The sequence below is a fragment of the Agelaius tricolor genome, unplaced genomic scaffold (assembly GCF_023055355.1).
Source record: "Agelaius tricolor isolate 1412-34295 unplaced genomic scaffold, bAgeTri1.0.p SCAF_2, whole genome shotgun sequence".
In the NCBI taxonomy this organism is placed as follows: domain Eukaryota; kingdom Metazoa; phylum Chordata; class Aves; order Passeriformes; family Icteridae; genus Agelaius; species Agelaius tricolor.
The window spans coordinates 62,267,808-62,288,657 of record NW_027269262.1 but is presented as its reverse complement, the minus strand read 5'-3'; the positions used below and the strand labels follow the sequence as shown (position 1 = coordinate 62,288,657).

The 20,850-nt window shown below is 39.6% G+C and overlaps 1 protein-coding gene across 11 annotated transcripts in view; it reads right to left on the bottom strand.

Moving 5' to 3' along the window:
- The window catches only part of SULF1 (sulfatase 1), a 148,771-nt gene that overhangs the window by 24,033 nt on the left and 103,888 nt on the right, over nucleotides 1–20,850 (bottom strand). For all 11 annotated transcript variants that reach the window (XM_071420776.1, XM_071420783.1, XM_071420766.1 and 8 more), the window contains 6 exons: nucleotides 19,101–19,270; nucleotides 9,485–9,635; nucleotides 8,302–8,477; nucleotides 7,623–7,751; nucleotides 7,302–7,358; nucleotides 6,226–6,355 (listed from right to left, as the gene is read on the bottom strand). In XM_071420776.1, the coding sequence (XP_071276877.1) occupies nucleotides 6,226–6,355; nucleotides 7,302–7,358; nucleotides 7,623–7,751; nucleotides 8,302–8,477; nucleotides 9,485–9,635; nucleotides 19,101–19,270 (813 nt within the window). The remainder of the gene's footprint in view (nucleotides 1–6,225; nucleotides 6,356–7,301; nucleotides 7,359–7,622; nucleotides 7,752–8,301; nucleotides 8,478–9,484; nucleotides 9,636–19,100; nucleotides 19,271–20,850) is intronic.

The window sequence follows — 20,850 nt, the reverse complement described above, 5'->3', positions numbered from 1 at the left end:
GAATCCATGAGTGATGTTAATATGCCATAGCATAATTTTAGTTGGGTTTTAGTGGGTGCTCAGGGTCTGGCTGTCAGTGGCTGGCCAGCCATCTGACACTTCTGGCTAGCTCTTACCAATGTATGTGTTTTTATTCATACTCTGCAGCTGGTCATAAAGCTGACCTATACAAATGTATGGTCTGTGATATTTATTTTATGAGAACATAGATACTCGAGCCAAACCAGACTACACCTAATAAGCCCCATTCTAATTTCCTTTACAATATTATCTGTGAGCTGATTGATGGAAAGTGTTCTTTCAGTATGGCAAATAGATATTCTTTTGACTGAATGCTGATATGATAATTTGATAAATATGAATATCAATAATAAAATTAAATTCTTATGCTAGGTTTTTAGAGGGTGAAAAATACGTGAGAAATAGGAGCACAGGCTACAAAACATGCTTTTTGGATCAGAGCCAGAAGAATCTTGCACATTTACCACAAAGCTGATGTTTGGATTCAGCAACATGTCTCCAGCGACTACCCGTAAAACCTCAGATCACGGTAAAATACACTGAGACCTAATCTAACTAAAATCTCACTGTACAGTCTTCAGGCATTTTCTCCAAATGAAACATTATTTCCTCAGGGTAGTTTTGGGATAGAGTTCCTCAAGAGGAAACTCAATATTATGCATTTCTAAGGCTGAGACTCATGAAAAGAGGGCACAGGGAAGGTGCAACTGCAACGTTGTACCTGTCTAGCACACTGTGAGCTCATGTGCGTGCGTGCCACACCAACATGGGCAGCACGATGTGTTTTCCTGCTCTGCCCACTGTCAGTGCTCATTGGAGCTGGCAGAAGGCCATGGATCTTTACAAGTTTCGGACCTTTGCTGTTCACAAACTGGCAGGTAGTGTCGAGCAGATGGTAGGAGATGTATGCCCATAAAATAAACAGACCCATGTCTGGGTTTCACTGCTGAGTCATCCAATCTAAGAGCTGAAATTTTAAACCCAGTGCTTCATAGTCCTCATTTTGGGAGGCTGGTTCTTTTTTTTTTTTTTTTTGTTTTATCCTATTGGGAAAATTTTAAAAAAAGATTGTGGTTTGTGTAATTTTTCTAAGAGGATGAAAATGCATATTTGGCTATGGATTTGATACTGATTATAAATAATGGATTGAGCAGTACACTGGAGACATCCAGCCTATCAGTCACCAGACCTCATAAGGTAACTATGATCTGGGAAAGAGTGTTAGGTCCCAGAAGTCAAAATTATGCCTTAGGAAAATTCCTATGACTCAGACTGGAGAGAAAAAGAATAAATACTTATGAATTAACTCAACTCCTTAATTACACATTTAGGTAAGGGAAGAGAGAAAGAAAAAGTATAAATGAAAACACAGTTAACATGGTTTTATTTGATATTTGCTAAGTATCCAGAAGAATTTCATGAGTGAGAAGATGGAATGAGTTCAAGAAAAATAACCTGCTGGAGGATTTAAGAGCAGCTTGCCTCTAAACCTCCTGAACTAACATATATTCTTGTCTCAGGTCATTCCAGTGGAAAGCTGAGAAGAGATTTGTGTCATGATAAGGTTGTATTAATCCAGAGAAACATTTGTTCACATGTTATTTTTTCTGCTCTGTTGGAAAATTAACAAAGCTTTATTACAAGTTGACAACCAACTGTTTCCCATATTAAAACAAAAGCAGGGTTATGCTGCAGATGAACACTGCAGATGAACACTGCAGATGAATCAATATTTCTGTAAGGTGTAGCTTATTACTGAGAAGGTAAATATATATCAATGAAATATTAAAATACCCTGCAAACCATTTAAGTGTTAAAACCCATCAACATCCACTGCTAAACCAACTGGGCTCAATCAGGTGACCTCAGTAAGTTACACCATGTAAACTGGTGACAAATTTGGCATATGAACTATGAAAGAAACCTCCTGTTCCCATCATAATTTCTTGAGCATTCTCTCATGTGGAGATGGGGAAGGAACACAAAGGAAATGCCTACCCCTCTCCAAGCCCCAAGCTGAGCAGGGAGCCCACCAGCTCCTGCTCCCTTTTCCAGGGGAGTGAATCCGGCTGATGTGACAGGACTGTCTGTGCTTTGGGTGAGCACAGATCAACAGCTGGGGCAGGGCAGGGGCTGAAATCTGGTCTGTACCAAAATATGACATGAGCAGGTGACCCATAACTCACTTACAAGTTCATAAAATTAACAGCACTTCCCAAGTTATGAAGTTGAGGAGGAAGAAGAAAACATGAAATCCTCAAGGCCAGGTACTAAGCAAGTAAATATTAAGAGCATGCACTGAAGGAACATCTGGAGATCATTTAGTTCATCCTCCTCCTCAAAGCAACAACATTATTAGGTTTGGACATATCCTGGAGTGGACTTTCCACAGCCTCTTTGGGCTCCAGTTCTTAATCATATTTGTGGTAACACTTTTTTCCATGCACCTCTTTACACTTTCCCTTGATGCAATTTGTCTCTGACTGATAGCTCTTTTGCTGTGCACCTCCAAGACATACCTGTGTCTGTCTTCTCTCTAATTAGCCATCGGTTAATCAAAGGAAACAATTAGCTTCTTCCTTTGCCTTCTCTTTCCCTGGCTAAACAAACCTCTGCCCCTTCTCAGTACCTCCACCCCATCTCTGGGCTCCTCCCCTGGACTTGCTCCAGCGCACCAAAGTCCCACTGCTGCTGGAGATCCCAACCCGGATGCAGCATTCCAGGTGCAGCCCACAGGCACCAGGGAGAGGCATTTGCTCACTTCCCACGACCTGTTAGCAGGGCTCCTGCTAATGCAGCTCAGCAGGAGCTCCTCTCCTTGGCATGGGCTCACTGCTGACCCACGTCAGTGACTGCTGGAACACAACTCAGGAGTGAACACATCCCATGCACATCTCACTTCTGAGATGTTCCCAAGGAGGTGGGTGAGTGCTTGGAAACTGTCCTCCCATAAAGGGGATTATATAAAAACAGCAAGGGCACAGTGATCTACAGTGTGATCTCCAATGGAAGTGATGCAACATGTCAATGGAGCTAGAAAATTTAAATACATTAAAAACTAACAGTGAAAGTATTTTATATTTATATTTTACAGATGTTTAGTAGTTTCTTTTCAAAATCCCCCCCCCCCTTTTTAGGTTTATCTATTTTCAGATACACATTAGCCATAAAAAAAAAATAATTTTGAAACATTTGATTAAAAAATTATTGTGCTAGGTTCCTTTATTTTCCTTTCTTTTAAAGAGAAAATAAGCTGAAGCAAGTATTATCCTGAGTACCTCAGCCTTGGAGATTTTAGAACTAGCAGATCTCAGGATCTCACCTCATTTTAATACAGGAAATTTTTTTTTTCTTTTTCAGCTTGCTTGTGTTTTCCTTTTCAAATAAAGTACGTATTGACTAGAGTAAATTTAAATTAAGAGCAAGATTTTAGTGGTGTGTTATTTCCCCAAATGCTTATTCTTAGTTTCAGACATTTAGCAGCAGCTTCCCACAGACCAGTAATTTCACTATTTTAGAATCTGTCAGCAATCACTCATTCTGTGAAAGTAATTTTAATTTAACTGACATTAACTGCAACTGATTAGAGTAAATGTAGGAAGTATTATAAACGACCATAATTTAAATAAAGATTTTATTTCTATATATGCATCTATGTAATTGAAATCAACTATAAACATATATCTATATATGCACCTATGTAATTGAAATCAACAAATCTCAAAAGATAAAACAAAGTTAATTCATGCACAGCAATATTTTCTCTTTTCTAAGAAGTGCAAAATGACTAGAGCAAATCTGCTGCAGGAACCTCATATTAAACTATGATGGCTCAGAAATGCACATTGGAACACATGACTAAGGTACATTTATTAACTACTAACTTTTTTCATTTGAAGAACTTCTCTACACAGAAAAAATCCTGCAGGTTCTTATTTCACATTGCAATGCCTCCCTGAAGTTCATATTAGTCCAATGTTGGTCTTTAAATTCACACTTTACCTATTCTATGCTGGCTTTCCTGTGAGCATCACAGGTAGTCTGTCCTTGAGAGAGAAACTGGCCTTGTTTCCCAGGGCTATATGAGGGCAGATGGAGTGGAAGTGGATGCTCTACCCCTCACGATGCTCTGCCCAACAGAAGTTTTCCATAGGCATATTTAACTTCAGCACCCCTGCAGGAAGCCTTCAGGATGTTGAAATTACCAGGGACAGCCTGGGTCTATTTTTTAAAGAAAATGATGTGTACAAACCAATGGCTGTGTCTAAAAATTGTTCTCGAGGTCAGCTCAGCCCTGTCTTTCATCCAGCTGTGAGGGATGGCTGCTGGGCTCTGTGCAGCCAACACATCTTCAGCATTGAAAAGACCTCGATGAGAGTTTGTAGGGGGGAGACCCACTACAAACACTATTGCTCTTGTAGCCTCCTTGCTGCCCTTCTTCCTTCACCCATGGATCAAACTGGATTCACCAATGCAGGATTCACCAGTATAGGATTCACCAATAGGGTCTACTGCCCTGGGCTGAGAACAGGCCTGTGAGCAGGGTTTCCTACTGCTTCAGGGGTGATGTCTAGTCAGGACACTTAACCCTTTCTATTCATATGTGGAAAAGTAGTTATTCCAAACCTGGATTTTGGCATAAGAAGCAAAAATCTAAGAAATAATTGCAAAGAAAATATTTTGTTACTTAAAATTTAACATCTTAGTGTCTAACAGTCTAAATTACTTCACTGATCTCCTTTAGTTTTTATAAAGCATTCAGATTTTCAAATTGAATCTCTGTTTACAACAGCAGTGCTTGAACTCCTGAAAACATTGCCCTTGGGTGAGACTGCGATACTGTGTATATCCCTTCAAAAGTGGCTGCATTTAAGGAGCATGTGTGACGTAAGAATCGTGACAGAGGACCCGAGCAAGGATGTGACAGCCGAAACATTAATCCAGTCCAATCTGTGATTAACCGAGAATTGCTGTAACCTTACACTCCACAGGGGGCGAAGGGGCAAGGCAGGGCCGGAGCCTTTCCCCAGGCGGGCTCTCGAGCTGGCCGAGCAGAGCGCGGCCTGCCCGGGCCAGGCACCCTGGGTGGCGCGGAGCGAGCGGGCCCGGCCCGGCACAGAGAGGCCTTTGTGCCCTCGCTCCGCTCCGCAGAGCCGGCCCAGAGCTCAGCCAGGCCCTCGGCTGCCGGCAGCGCTCCGAGCAAACATCTGAGGGGAAAGCGCAAGCGCCTGCCTGGGAGAAATCACCTCACACTTCTGCGGGGAGGTGTGTGCGGACGGGGATGGACTGCAGGGAAGGCAAGGCAGGCACAAGCCGCTGCCTGGGGCCCCCAGCGTCTGCCCCAGCGTGGTTGGAGGTGGTGTCAATGAGAAGGATGCACATCTCCCCAGTAAATCCATCTTCGTATGTAACCATAGATATTGCATTAATTCAGGATGGATTGAAGAGAATTTGGAGTCAGAATCACTTTTCTTAATTTAGCTCTCTTCCTGTGTGTGCACTGCAGAGATGCAGGTGTAAGCATAGTAGTCAGGGGTGCAGTAATTTCTGGTTTTATGAGCAGGCAATTAGACCTTTGTATCAGAGTCAGGTGTTATACTGAAATCACTAAGGCTGCAAGAAGAAAAAGTGATGCTTGGGTATGGGTATCAGTGCCTGAATCCTTGCAGTGACCTGAAATAGGGAGTGTTTCTGGGAAAGGAGACCCTTCTATTAAAAGTGTTTCAATAAATATTAAAGAATGATGATTACTAAGCTGTTCAGTTGTTCATCCCAGCAAATGAATTCATGTGTAACCTTAGGAATAACCAGCTTGCTTTGGTAATTCTGAGCTAGCCCAGTGAGTACAAGCTTTCACAGCTCAGAAAGATTCTCTCCTTTATTAACAATTATCACTGAACTATCTTGCATATTTATCAATGCACATGATCAGAGAAAAAGTAGTCATTTCATGTTATGGTTGAGCATGGGAGTTTTATGATAAGCTCTGTACTAAGACAGCAAATGTAGGACCGGGTCTTCAACACCTTGAATTTGACTACTGCATAGAGAAATTTGTCTGCTTTTCTTTGGCTCTGAAGATATTAACAACAGTGATCTTTTAGTTACCTTCACAGAGCCATACTCTTCAAATTCTTTTGACCCATAGTGTAAAATGCGTATTTCCCCGTGACACCTAGAAAACTGCAGTTACTTGTGGCTTACCTGTCCTGGTTGTTCACAGGCTGTCTGGTATCTTGCTTGCTGGCATAGTTCTTTTACTCTCTCGTACTTTGGTAGTTGATTAGACTGCTGAGTGTTTTTGTTGGGTTCCTCCTTCTTGCGTAGAAATTTGCTTAAAAAAAATAAAGTGGAGTGTTTTAGATACATTGTTCTAAGCCCTAAGGAAGAATTTAACTTGAACAGTGAAGCTACTTGAAGGCTTATGTCTTCTCAGGGAAAAAAATCCCCACATTTCTGTTACTGACTTTTGATGTAGGTCACATAGTGAAAAAAAGCCTCAGGTGACTGGCTGAAAATTGCCAGAAGATACATAAGTGCTGCTAAAATATGTCTAACTGGTACAGTTCAGCACCATTCATACATAAATGTAGGTTTTTACAAAAAGCAAAACTCTTTGAAGCAATACTTTCTTGGCTGGCAAACACAGCTGAAGACACAACAGGACTTTTATACTCAGCACAAGCTCGGCTGTATCTTACATATTACGATATGTCTTTCATGCACTGCTTTGTAATACATCAGACAACGTTTTCATAATCTGTAAAGTCATAAAATACCAAAAAGAAATTGCTGTAAAGTTTTTACCCAGAGAAAATTTTCACAGCAACAACTGGCAAGGTAAGAGGGTATAAGGAGTTATCAGCAAAGAGAGGAGCAGTTATAGTCATGAATCTCAATTACACATAAGTCCTAGCTAGAACAAAAATGAAGAATGCTTCTAATACGTTATGGAAAATACAAAATCGGCTGAGATTTGGGAAGAAAATGATTTGGATAATGACAAAAGTGAGAACAAGCAGTGTTAGGGAAAGAGGCTAGGAGAATCACCAGAAAAGCATGCTTTCAAATTTCTTCAGAGAAAGGGATTTGGGAGCACAGTAGATTGCAAAGGCAGTGGTGGGAAAGTAGGAAAAAAGTCATGCCTGTCAGTTTGCTTGCAAAATTTACTGCTTCTCTGACCATAAAAAGGAAGAGGAGGAAGCAGAAAGTAAAGCATGTACAAGGGAGTACTCCCAGCAGGCAGGCTGTCCCAAAACTCTCTCACCCCTAATAATTACCCTCTTTCCACTAGAAATGTGTCACGCCAAATTTTGGTCTTCTTGTTTGTTCGAAACCTGAAAGGAAAATAATGACATTTACTGCTGGCACTGAAGTACTCCACTGTGTAAGTGTTAGCAAATTATTTTTGAAAAAAACAACTCCCCACTTATATATACACGCAATTTTATAGATCTACTACTTAAGACACTCTTGAAATGGGAAAGCTGTGGTCGTTGCCATGACACAACTCATTTTCACAGAATCTGTTTTTCCACTCAGCTGTTGATTTACTTAGGTGTTTGCTTCTGAACTGGCTAAAAAAGGATCCTGGGACCCACCTGTTTCCTGGTCTCTCCAAGTCCAGAAGCTTTAGGACAGATTTGCCATCCATATCTGGAGGTGTGTCAAGGCCTGCTATATCCAGAATTGTTGGAGCAAGATCAATATTCAGAACTATCTGAGGCACACTGCAAATCAACAGGAAAGGTCATAGTTGCCATGTGTTCAATGTGTAAGTCTTCACATTCTCTTGGAAATAGAATGATAATTAATGCTTATCAGGGCTTTGAAGATGTAGAGCTCTACAGAAGTGCTAAGTTTAGAAAACCCCCTTTGAAGTCTACAACTCAGAACGATAGGCCAGTACTGCAGACTGACATCACAAAGAAAAAGTTAAGCACGATTAAACAAGGAGGTGCAGCAGCAACACTGCTCTTATCTCACTGATAATGAGGGCATGATGCTAAATGACAGAGTGAGCAGTAAAGATGAGCACATAGTTTTTAAAAGCAAAACCCAAGTCTAACCTTACCAGGACTATGCATTACAGTTTTCTCATCTGAATTATAACTTATTCATAATATGCAAAGTGAAAAAGCTGCCTGTTTATGAGACTCATTGCTCTGCAATAATAGAGCATCCTTTATGAAATGAAACTAGACAGAGTGATAATTACATGTTCTCAGAAACATTTTACATTAGGCTCAACAGCTGTGCTAGAGGCATAAGGCAACGTACACTGATCCCGGCTCCACACTTGGACCACGAATAAAGAAAGGAACTCGAATATCAAAGTCATACGGCATTGACTTCCCCTTGACCAGTCCGAACTGCCCAATATGGTATCCATGGTCAGCAGTGTAAATAATGTAGGTATTCTCCAGTTCTCCCATCTCTGCAAGCATTTGGTGTAACTGCAACCCAGCACAGAAAGAACTCCGAGTTAAGTGTAGCAAAACATGTTTTGTGCAGAGTCGTGTATAACCATCATTTATAACCCTTAAATACACAGGACCAAACAGGGCATCAATGACACAGTTGACACAGATTCTGGGGACTGGCATTTGTACATCTTGCCTTTACTGTGCTGTGAAAAATCAACCTACCAGTTCAATTTTGCACTTGACAGAGGGGACAATTAAACAGCTCCAGAAAATTAGAATAGAAAAAATATGGCAATGATGGGGTAGTTGCCTTAGTATGTCCAAAATTCATTGTGTACTCAAACACAGCTTGTGAAAAAAGTCTGCTACAGCTTTAGGGGAAAAGGTACTAAGATTTGATTTACTGTGCTAGTCTACAACTTTCTCATTCCTTACAGTTGTGGGCTTGGGAAAAAGCTGTAAATTTTTATTGAAGTTTAAAGAAATCTCTCTAGGGGAAGATCTTTGGTCATGGTGCTTGATTTTGGAACAAAAAGTCATACAAAGTAAACCTAATAGTTCATGTATCATGTTACCTATAATTAGCAGTGCACTGCATTGCCTAACTTCTGCAAACACTTGTAGACTGACACCTGAGTTGCTGTGATTTGCCAGTTCCCAGATTTCAACTGAAGGACAAACTGTGAATGGAGTGTGTGAAATGAATAGAGGTTGTCATATGTGCACCTGTGTCTATCCATGTGTACACACAGGTGATGCATCTTCTGTTAACACCAGGCTTTACACTAGGCACAGTGACTTTTCCCTTTAAAAAAGCCCACTGTTTTTTTGACCCAGCAATTGAAAGAAGAAAGCCAGGAGCTTGGCCTCACGTTGCAGAGAACCAGAATTCAATTCCACTGGGAAAAAGTGGAGTAATTCCTCATAGTATAATGACTTTCCCCAGAATGTGGTTGGTGAAGGTAAAGAAAGAATTAATTAATTTAATTTTGTTACCGACTAACAAGATTGTATTCACAGCAGTTTCTTGCACTCACTCTTTCCATAGAGTCATCAACTGACATCAGGGTCTGAAGTCTCTTGCGCTGCAGGACGTTGGTAAACTCCATGTGGATTGGAAGCATGGGCCCTGTGTACTGCATAATCCAGTGCTTATCCATGTTTGGTGCATAGTTGTAGCTGGGAGTTCTGGAGGAAAAGAACAGATCTCAAAAGCTGTGCAGTGTGACAGGCATCAGAGGGAGGTGGGAACTCCTCCAACACAGAAAGAGCCAACAAACAGTTAAATCACAAATTCCATGTGGTATCTGACAAATATCAACAAACATCACTTCAGTGGCTTTCCAGATTCATTGGGTCATGTATCACCGCCTCAAAATATTTTAACCACTTGCTTTCCAAGCTTTCTCTCAGACTCAAAGACCGCTACAAGTTCCACATTAATATTTGGGATTTGCCAAAATCTATTTCTCAAACAAACCTGTAATTATTAAAAAGGTTTATCTGAATGGTGCATCCCGTACAGATAAGAAAAATTAAGGAAGTTAGAGATGAAAAGGGACTGTTTACTTAATATTAAGGTATATTGCCCTGGTACTTCAGTAGAGAAATGACCTTTAAATAAAAGTCAAAGAAAGGTATTTTGCAGTGGGATAAAGAAATTTCGTAGTCAGCATAAAGAACACCACCAGTGTTACAGTTAGTTCTACGCTAAATGCTGTTGAAGTGTTATTTTCAACGTGAGTGCAAAGCACAGTGCATTACAAGCATAAAATGAATCATGACAACAAAACTGACCTAACACTGCTGTTGATACTAGCACTAAGAAGAAGTATGGCACAGAGTCCTATCTAAAGCAAAGAATGATGCTTTAGGAGTTTGCACAAACATCAAAAGAAATATTTAGGAGTGGTGTTCTATCCACAGCCAGTGTATTTTTGAAAGATATCCTATAAGAAACAAGAATATTTTCCCAGAGATATCACCTTGGGAGAAAATGTGTGGCAAAAATGTGTCAAGTAAATTTTCTCGACAGAGACAAACATGTTACAAAAGCTCTCCATCATTCTTGTTTTTATGCCTAGCATACATGACAACTACAAGGTGAAGTGAAAACAAGCAATACCTATTTCCCATAATGGTTTCACCTACATATGAGCAGTTCCCTTCTCTGGAAAGAAGGAATCTAGGCTTTGTCATTTTCATTAAGTTCTTCGGGTTTTATTTCTCCCCTGTTTCTAGTACACTGCAGTACATGATACATGAACAGCAGCATTACATTTGAAAATTAAACATAAAGAGAAAGTGAAAAAAATACTGTTGGGTGATTAGATTAATTTGATTCTTTTTATTCTCTTTTCAGTTTACAAGAAAAATGAAATTCAATATTAATTTGCTGTTTAGGTACTGAAAATTATAACTCATGTGTTAACAAAAGGTACATTTTTCCCACCGAAATATGTATGTGTAGTTGTCTTTTCTTAAAATGAACAATATCAGAATACTGTATAACTTAGAGTCATAGACCAGTCCTTCAGTTAGATTTAATTTTTCTTTACATGATTGTATGTGATCCCAGAATGGTGGAAGCAGTTGTTTTTTATATCAGATATCATATGTATAACCTTTAACTACATATTCTGAGGACAAAAATCAGCTGAAAGGATAACATATTAAACTGATAGTCAACTTCAATAAATTTGTGGAGTCCACATTCTAACTGGAGAGCATTATTTGAGAAGTTAGGTAGAATTTGAGAAGTATGCCTTTAGTACACACAGCAAGTTTTGACTAACCTACTTAATCATTAGTCTCAAGGGAAAAGAGAAGTGATGCAACAGTATCATAGGAATTCGATAGAGATTAAGAAGCATGGAAAGGTTAGCTCCCTACTGAGCAAAGACAAGCATAAACTAGAATTCCTTTTCTGTTGAAAAATCTTTTATTTCATGTTGAAAATTCATAGTTTTTATAATTTCCCATGGTTGAAGTCTGATTTTTAAAATGAATACTGTCATAATATTAATAAGATTTATGTCAGGAGTACAGCCCTCTGTGTTGCTGGCTAGCCAGCAGTCCTAGCAGAGGGAGACCCTTGAAGAAGCAAGCCTTAGGAATTCTGTCACCTACCATTTATCAGTTATCCAACAGAAAAGAAGGATACTTTCAGTGCAAATTTTTCTCTGTTGCCTTGGAAGTTTGTCAGACAAGATGCTTTCCCATGAAAGGGTTCATTTTTGATTAATCAGCATCTCCTAGTAAAACCCTGTTTTTTTTCCAGTGGGGTCCTGAGTGCCCCAGGCCCAGAGGGATGAGGTGGCTGAGAGCTGCGCTCCGCCGACAGCGCGGTGACAGCCTGCTGCTGTGCCAGGAAGGAGAGCCAGCTGCTGAGGCAGGCTCAGGTCTTGTGTTCCCAGGCTATTGTGAGCAGCCTCCTCCACATAATGGATAGTTTTAAAAAGCAGCACTCAAGGCTTTAGCAGGGCAGTTAAAACCTTTCACAGACACTTTCCAAATGCATTTTGAATTTTCTGGGTGAGAAATGCAGCAGGCAGAGAGACAGCAGAATTTTCCTCCCAGGCAATTCAAGGAACAGGAACCTTCTGTGAAATATCCAGTGTCACCGGCTGATGGATAAATGTGAAACAGGGGTCTATAATGTTGGAGAAAGAGTACTAAAGAAGAGACAGAAAGGAATTCCAAAACCCTGTACCTTGTACATGTTCAATGTCTACCCCTGTTTGCTAGGCCTTTCAGAAATCCACCAGAATGGCACTGGTTACCAGACACAAGATCTGACATTGCCCTCAAATTTATCTACCTTTTTTTTTGGTATAAATGTAACCAACCAACCAACCAAACACTGCAGACACAAATCTTAGGGAGAATACTGGTGACTTTTGAAAACTTTTCCATGTAGACAGAGCTCTTCATGATGAGTGATAATTTTTTATGGTAACATTTTTTCTTGAAGCATCTGGAGATATCAGTTAAACGTTCAGCTGTTATAAGTCCTTGAAAGTCATTATGGCCTGGTATGTCACTGCTTCTGTTCCTCCAGTTTTGTCAATACTTGTCTGTATTGACAAGTACTCCTATAAAGTATCACTGACATCTACATTTCCTTGATTCCTCTTTGCACTGGAATATTGAAATTGAAGATGTGTGCTATGTCTTCCATGGCCTCCTCTGAGTTGTGGAGTCCATCTTGTGCTGAGTACATTACCTGATCCATGATCAGCACACAGTGCCTGGTACCCCATTATTTTCAGATTATCCATGGCCTCTGAATCTGGCAAGTTGCTACTGTAGTACTTGTCATTCTTGTAGAATGGGCAAATCTAGATTGGTCTGTTGCTCACTTTTATTTGTCCCACACATACTGTGAGGAACTTAATACACAGAGATCCCTAACAGATCTATTCTGGCACTGGAAGACATTAGATTCTTAAAATTTTGAATTGATACCCTCAGGTTAAACTAACTAAAAAAATTCCAACCGTTATGTAATAATAACAAATGCTGAGCATAGGCACTTTTCCATAAAAGCATACTCATAATGAGAACATTTCACCCTGAGATTTAGTGATCAGTCACCTATGTGAATAAGTTTAGAAAGAAATTTGCTGTGATAATCAAGTGATCTATAAACTATGGAAGGAATAAAAATTCATAAGCATTAGTGCATTTAAAAAAAAAGATTATCCACAAAATCTATAATTTGTCTGTAAACATCAGTTCAAGTAGATACTTATGTTGAGAGAAAAGGAGCAGTATTAGCAGTCACTGCTGTAATCAAAAGGCCTCAGTAACTCTCTCTGACAACACATTTACTATATTCATACATTTAAATTTGAACTTCTAAATTAAGAATGCATCTTATTTGGCTTTTAAGGTACCACAATAACTTTAATTTAGGCAAGAAACAATAAAAATAACCAACAAGCCAAAAAATGGATGCTTGTACTTGAGAATCTATTAAAATGGGGTCCCCAAACAAATAATTCAAAACCAAATTTCACTAGCTTCTACTAGTAATTGAACTGAATTGTCATATTCAACGAAATAAATGGAATACAGCCACTGTGCATTACTACAAAAAGATATTTTATAGTTAAGAAAGGATTGGGAGAGTACAGAATGTCTTAAGAACTTCAAGAATTTAGTACAACTTTAAAGTAACATTTGCTTTCTAAAAAATTAATCTAAATATATACGTCTTTAACAGATGGGATAATGTGGAGAGAAACAAGTATGTTTCCAAATATTTGTTCAATTGCTCATAGTAAAAATCTGTGTTTGCCCCTATTTACAACCTCATCATTCCCTTCTGTTTCCATTCAACAAAAGAAATTATGTTCACAAAAATACTGCCTAAAAATGTTGGGTTTGAATAATTCCATAAAGTTCTCAGGGGGTTTGGTCCAAAAGGGTTTGGCTAATCTTCTGTTTGGATTGTGAGTCCTCCAGTTAGTGAAAATAATACAGTACATAGATACCAAAAGAACATTTTCATTTCATAAAAATAAAAGTCAACAACATTTTAAAGTAATACCTTTGGTAAAACTGATTGAGAAAAATTAATAGTTTCTGTACGGAATTGGCACTTCTATTATTCTTTGAAATATGATTAGCAAACATGGCATAAGTAGGCATGTTTCTTCAAGTGAAAATAAACAAAGGAAGCAAATTCTTTGTTTCCAGGGAAAGTAGACTTCCAGGTTTAGACACTGTTCTTGGAAAGCAGGAAGCCTAGGTTTTGGGCAAAATTAAAAGTAAAAAAAACCAAACAAAACCAAACCCACAACCAATGGCCATTGTCATTATTAATGTGAAGTTGAATTTCACCGTGCTGGTTCTGCTTTTTCTGCCTTTTAAAATGGGACTCTTTTAAACCCAGTGTTATTTATAGATCTGTGTATGTGGGGTATGAAAGTTTCACTCCCCAAGTGTAACACAACTGCTATATTTTAGAATAAAGAAATGAAACAGTTGTTGCCTGTTAAATATAACACCTTTTTCATTTAGGAAACATCGTTTGTTGCTCCTGCAGAAGTTAATTGTGCAACTAGAATATTACTTACACTTCTATTTCACAGCATTTCTTCTTGTCTTGTCTTTAAAATCCCACTCACAGTGACACGTGTGATGATTGTGATCACTTATCTCTAAGTCAGGAGTCCAAGCAGACCTCGGGCCAGTAGTGACGCTGCACACTGACATGTCAAGATTTATCACTGATGCAAATGCACGATCCCGCTCTAATGGCCCCATGTCCACATTACAAGTGCCATCGTTACTGACAGATGTTTGAGGCTTGGCCTCAGCGGTTCCAGATGCAGCCACCTCACACCCCAAACTCACATTCAAGACTGCTCTGGGGATCCAGAGCTGCAACCTTTCTTTTGATGCTTCACTACTGCAGACCTACACACCTGGTATATCGGCACCCTTCATATGATCTTTAAATGGAAATATAAACTTCTGCCTTTCATATCACCTACCTTTTCTTAGCTTGTGAAGTTTTCTCATGTAGTCCAAGATAGATCAGATTCCATTTCTATCTGCTCCTCCTAATGTTTCTAGCTTGGCAATAGGATTGCTTCCAGGTAGTCATAAAATCTAGCTGTGAGTCCTCCTGCCAGCCCAAGTATTTCAACTCAGCACAGCCAGCAGTGGTTCAGATTTCCATTTTTTACATTCTTCAGTAAACCTGCCTCCTGTGGATTTTTGCTTCTAATGTTTGTTTACTTCACAGCTTATAAACAGCCTAGGTCTGATTCACAGTTCCCCTAAGACTGGTTCACACTGGAAGGTAAAGGGAAGTTAAAGTGCCAGAGGCCCTGAGCATAACAGATAATTCAGGCTTTCATCAGAGCATCCTTTGAGTCAAAGCTTTCCAGCTCAGCTGTCTGATGAAACAAGATTGTCCTGTAACATAACTTCATATTCAACAACAATGTTTCCAGAGGTCTAACAACCCTGCTCCCTAACAGATGATGTTCATTACCACAGCAAAAATCTATGTATTGCTTTCATCTAGTACATCTTCTCTAGTCCCATTTTCTTTCACAGAAATAATGTGTGGGGATAGTTAGAGTACATGCATTAGTTTGATTTAATTTCAGAAAATATTTCACTTATTATGGTGATAGCAGCCAGGATAAACCTTCAGAAATATTTTTAGATGTCAGAAATAGGACATACATTATGGAGAGAAGTGTGAGAGTGGGAGGGGAAAATGGATGCTTAAAAACAATGAAGAGTCTGCTGCCTCCCATATGATATAATTTATGTTTGATTTTAAACTGGAGTTCATAAGAATTAACAGAAATCACTTAATAAGCAAACAGTGTACACATTATTACTGTTCTTGTCTTTGTAAGACTTTCCATGCCACTCTAGAGCCTGTTTGTGCTGAGGAGGACAGGACTGTAACATAATGATGGCATGTAATTCTTAATTTTCTTTTTGTCTTTGATGTGTTTTTCATAAATCTTAAGGACTTTGCTGCTGCATTCATTTGATTTAATTCTTCCCATGTTGATAAGCGAGGAAATGAGACCAACAGACGCCCACACTTGAGGGCAGAGCTCTCCCTGAACTGGAGTATTTCCTGCTGTGGCCACTCCCTTCTTTATATGTGCCAGTGGAAAACTTCTAAACAAACTTTTGGGCTGTTTTTTTGATGTTGATTTTGTTTTGTTTTGTTTTAATTTATGGAGGCAACATTTCAATCTTTAGCAGGCAATTTACCAGCAAAGAGACATCATGTAGTTTAAGAGTCAACTTCAGCTACTGTTCTCTTAAGCAAAACTTCTTACATGTGGTTGACAGGCTATCTTAATCCTTGGTTTGTAGGTATAACCTTGCATCTCAGTTTGTTAAGCCAGCAAGCAGCTTTTGACCTGGTTTCCCTTCTTTGTTGGAGGTAGGTGTTACAGTAACATGATACAGCAACTACATTTTTAAAAACAAAATCCAAGGTCAGATGGCTGTCACCCAAGGTCAGAAGGAAAGAGATTCAAATGGCCCTTGACCACCAAGGAAGAAAACCTAAGGGTTAAATGTTCAAATTACACAAACCTTGGCAGGAGGGATTTTATTGTTCTTGTTCTGTTTTCATAGGGAACACAGTATTTCTGTGAGAACTGAACTTCTCATATCTTTCAGAGCACGTTGCTCGTATTTTTGATAGAGAAATCAGTTGGAATCTTCAGCCACCCAAACCCAAATTAGCAGTTTATCTTCAATTTGTCTCATTTCTCAGTCTGCAGACTGAACTTTAACACATGCAGTCAGTCAGTGCAATAAGAAACACAAAACAAGCCAGCAAGGATCTCTTGAGGTCATTGGAGAAAAAATTCTTTGCGAGAAGCTTGCCAAGAAATCAACAACACCAGAAGAAAAGAAGAAGCACAGCTGAGTGCTCTCACAAGTAGCCTAGCAGAGCAAGGTATTTAGACTCCAAGAGTCCACAAAAATAAAAATTAATTTTAGCTAGAATTTTGCTTAATCTTTGCAGGTGACATGTAACCTGGATATAAGGGGGAGAGGCAGTTAAAAATTTGGAGACTAACTAGAGCCTTTTGTTCTACCAGCACTAGCTAGAAAACAAGCAGGCTGAAAACACCAAGCAGCAGAAAGTGTCAAAAGCATGATAAACCAAAGCAAGTTCCTACAAGCACTTGTCAGAAGGGAGCAAGGAGCCTAAAATGAGTTGCTTTGGCCTGGGGAGAGGTAGGGAGAGATACAATGATTCAGTGCTTTTCTTCCAGACACCGTCCCCACGGCTAAGCGGAAGCAGTTTGGATCCTGCCCTCCTGTATAATGGATAGTCCCCCAGCAGGCAGGATGGCTTGCCTGAGGCCAGGCAGTCTGTGCCACTAAATGGGAGACAATCTGTTGAATGGAGTGAGAACAAATAGATATAACTCTCTTGCAGTGAAAAGCGGCAATTGAAAGGAGACATGGGAGAAATCCTTTCAATTTGATATAGTGACTATTCATTACTCTTCACAGAATGGGAAGTAAGGGACACAGGTGGCATAATGAAGCTCCAGGTTTTAGAAGGAAACAAAAAGTGGCCCTTTGTCCCGAGTGCACAAAGTGACACTGTGGAACTTGTTGCCACAGGACGGTGGGGCTGCCACCAGAGTTTAAAAAGAGATTAAACCAATGCAAAGAGAATGGGGCACACTGACCTGGATGCTTCACCTAAACTCATGATTTTCAGAAGCTAGAAAAACAGCAGAAAAAATTTGTGGTTTTACTTTCCCCTTTGCTCCACCATTGTTCCCTGCTACTTTCTGCTGGAGCACATAATTCAGGACTGAGAATGTTCTTCCATACAAACCAATATAAAAGGTTTCATGTATTCGTGTCTACCTTATTTATCAACTAAAATCTCAACTTCATTAGCTCACTATATGGGTAGAAACTACTCTGAATATCTAAGTAACTACAAATATTGCTGACTGGTTTGCATTACTTGAAAAGTCTGGTCTCAGGAATGTGGGATCATGGAAAATATAAGATTATAAGGTCAGGGAAACTGGCATATCTAGAAAGTGGCAGTCAGTAAGAGGATAAAAGATGCAAAACAACAAAAATGTAACCATGTGCCATGAACAGCAAATCTCTTTCTGGCCCCAACCAGTGATCACTTTATCCGTGCAGTTTATGCAGTAGCTACTACTCCTAGAAATTTTAAAGTATTTGATGCAAAACCATCCTGGTATGTGAACTACTGCAGAGTGTCCAAAATACCATTTTTAGACAAAGGAGCCATTGTCAAATTTATCCTCATTTTGAGAGGACAGATAAATGTACAATCCAGCAGAAGTATTTTATAAAGATGTTTTTTGTGATTTTGTTGTTGTTGTTGTGTTGCTTTTTAAAGATGTGCAAATACATTGTTTCAGAACAAAAGGAAAGACTGGTCTACAAACCCATGGGAGTCAAAAGTGCAATGGAAATCTTCCATTGCCTTTCACTATAATGAAAAGGACACAGAATTTTCAAGGTAGGAAGCAAGATGAGGAATCCGCAGATGTGGACTCTCCACAGATTTTTACCTGAAGTTGCTTTTTCTTCTAGAAACAAAATGAAGAGTTGGGGGGTTTTGTTATAGTTTAATCACCAGAAAAGATTAAGCGTGTTATTTAAAAGTGTAGTCTGATAGGCTATTTTGGGAATCTGCCAGTATCTAGTGTATAAACAAATCTGGTGCACTCAAAATCTTCAAAAGGGTGTTTTTACTGTTTTTACTCTCAATGCATTCAGTTAGTTAGAGCCCAGGAAGCACATATCTTAGAGGGAAACGAAGGAAGTAATATCTTTCCAACAGATCCTGACCTGTGTCTACATATTTTCAGGGTATTGTAAGAAGCTGCCCTTACAAAGCCAAATACTGACCTTTTAATCTCCCACAACTTCCCAGGAGGAAAAGAGCTTCTCTCTGCTTTAATAATGGTCAGAGCTGTCATTCTCCCCCGCAAAAGGAACAAGCACAGCAAAAGAAACAAGCAAACATTCTCTGCTTACATGAGTGTCTTGTATTTGAATTTCCTGCTCCTGAGCTGTCTCCATAAACAAATTCCTTGCAGAAGCAGACACAAGGAGTGGGTCTGGCAGCGTGTGAGTTTCACTTACATGTGCTGTGAAGCGTTGGGGTAGAGCTCTGAGAACTGCGGTGCAGAATCCTCGGGGCCATGGGGTGCAGCGTGGCTGATGACCATCATTATGGGCCTATGGGGATATATCCTCTTAGACATTCTGAAGTAATTAATGCTCTCATTAGTGATTAGGTCTGTGAAGTAGTCCTGGAACATACGATTAACACAAAGCAAAAGTTACAAAGTGCATGATTAATTAGATCACATACTATCATGTTATTATGTTATTTTTCAAGTCCTCATTAAAGCTCAGATCAGGAAGTAAAAGCATACCATCAAAGAGATGTATGATTTGAGGGAGCATAGGGGAGACTGAGCAGTAATTACTTTCTTAAGCAGGCAATGCCACATAAAATGAGACAGTATTTTGCAAATCAGATACAACAGAAAGTATAAAGTAAATTTGATTACCAGATTTGGTAATATAATACTAAGTAACATTTAAAATCACAGACTGTACTGACAAAGATATGTTTCTAAAATTTCATTGATAAAACACCTTACAAGGTAATGGCTCCCAAATAACATTGAATCTTAATCTGGTTTTATGTTTACATAAACCTTTATTGCACATTCTGTGTTCAGATTATACTTTTGCATATGTACAAAGTGGAAGACAGCTACAACAGGCAACAGATTGCAAAAAATCTTAATCAAAGACATTGCAAATGAGAATGCAGGGAGCAGTTGAATTCCTGTGGGCTCTGTTCATTTAATTGTGCAACTTTAAGCAGTGCAGCTGCTGAGATTAAGGTTGTGACTTGCTAATAAACTGGCTTAACCCACAGCTAAGGTGGCAAATGGAAGCCTACAAGGAAAAGGGAGGAAATGGAACTAAGAAAAAAAGATGAAAACTTAAATTAAACCACCTGCCACCTTGGAGTATTCACTGTTGGCCTGGAGGTCTAGCTCGTGCTTCATTGAGAAAGTGCTGAGACAATGTTTGTAATTTCAAGCACTTCCAGGCATGACTAATCTTATGTTGTGGATTCGAGGCCCTGAACAGCTGCAAAAGCAGAGCCTGAGGGACAAGGTCTGTGTCCATGTCAGTGCTAGGACAAGGCAACCAGCTGTGACCTCCTCGCTCACCCGCTCCCTGTTCCCTGCCCCTGCCCCTCTCCTGCAGCACGCTTGGAACATGCACAGTAGCCCTGGCTGCTACAAAACCTGCAAGCATATGGATGAGACAGTGAGTGATCCTTCAGTTTCCAAAATGGATAATGAGTGTGAGGTACCAGGGCTGTGATAATTTCTGGGTTTGTGTCCTGCGTGAAATGCCTGTATGACTGCTCTCCCAAAGCATCTACTCCCCCCTGTTTCTCTGTTTATTCTAGCTACATACACAGGGAGTGTAAGGAATGTATAACTAACCAGTATTCTATATTTCCTTTTTTTTTTTTACTCTGCATAAATATATAATCAGTATAATGTAATTTCTATGGATGGGAAAATCAGAAACAGGCATCGCTAGTTTCCAATAAAAACTCATTACATGGGTCAGAAACCACAGCTGCAACATCTGTATCATCTTCCTTGAGCTGCAATTTGAGGAAATTCCAGATTGCTTTCTGCAGGCTGGTCTGTCTGAGATCTGCCCTCCTAAGCCTTTCCAAGAAACTTCATGGCAGTGGGCAGGTCCCTTTGGCATACTTTCCACACTTTGTCAAGAGCACAAACAAGCTCTGAACTTTTCCAACGGCCGTGTTCTTGCCCTTATCTACTCTCAT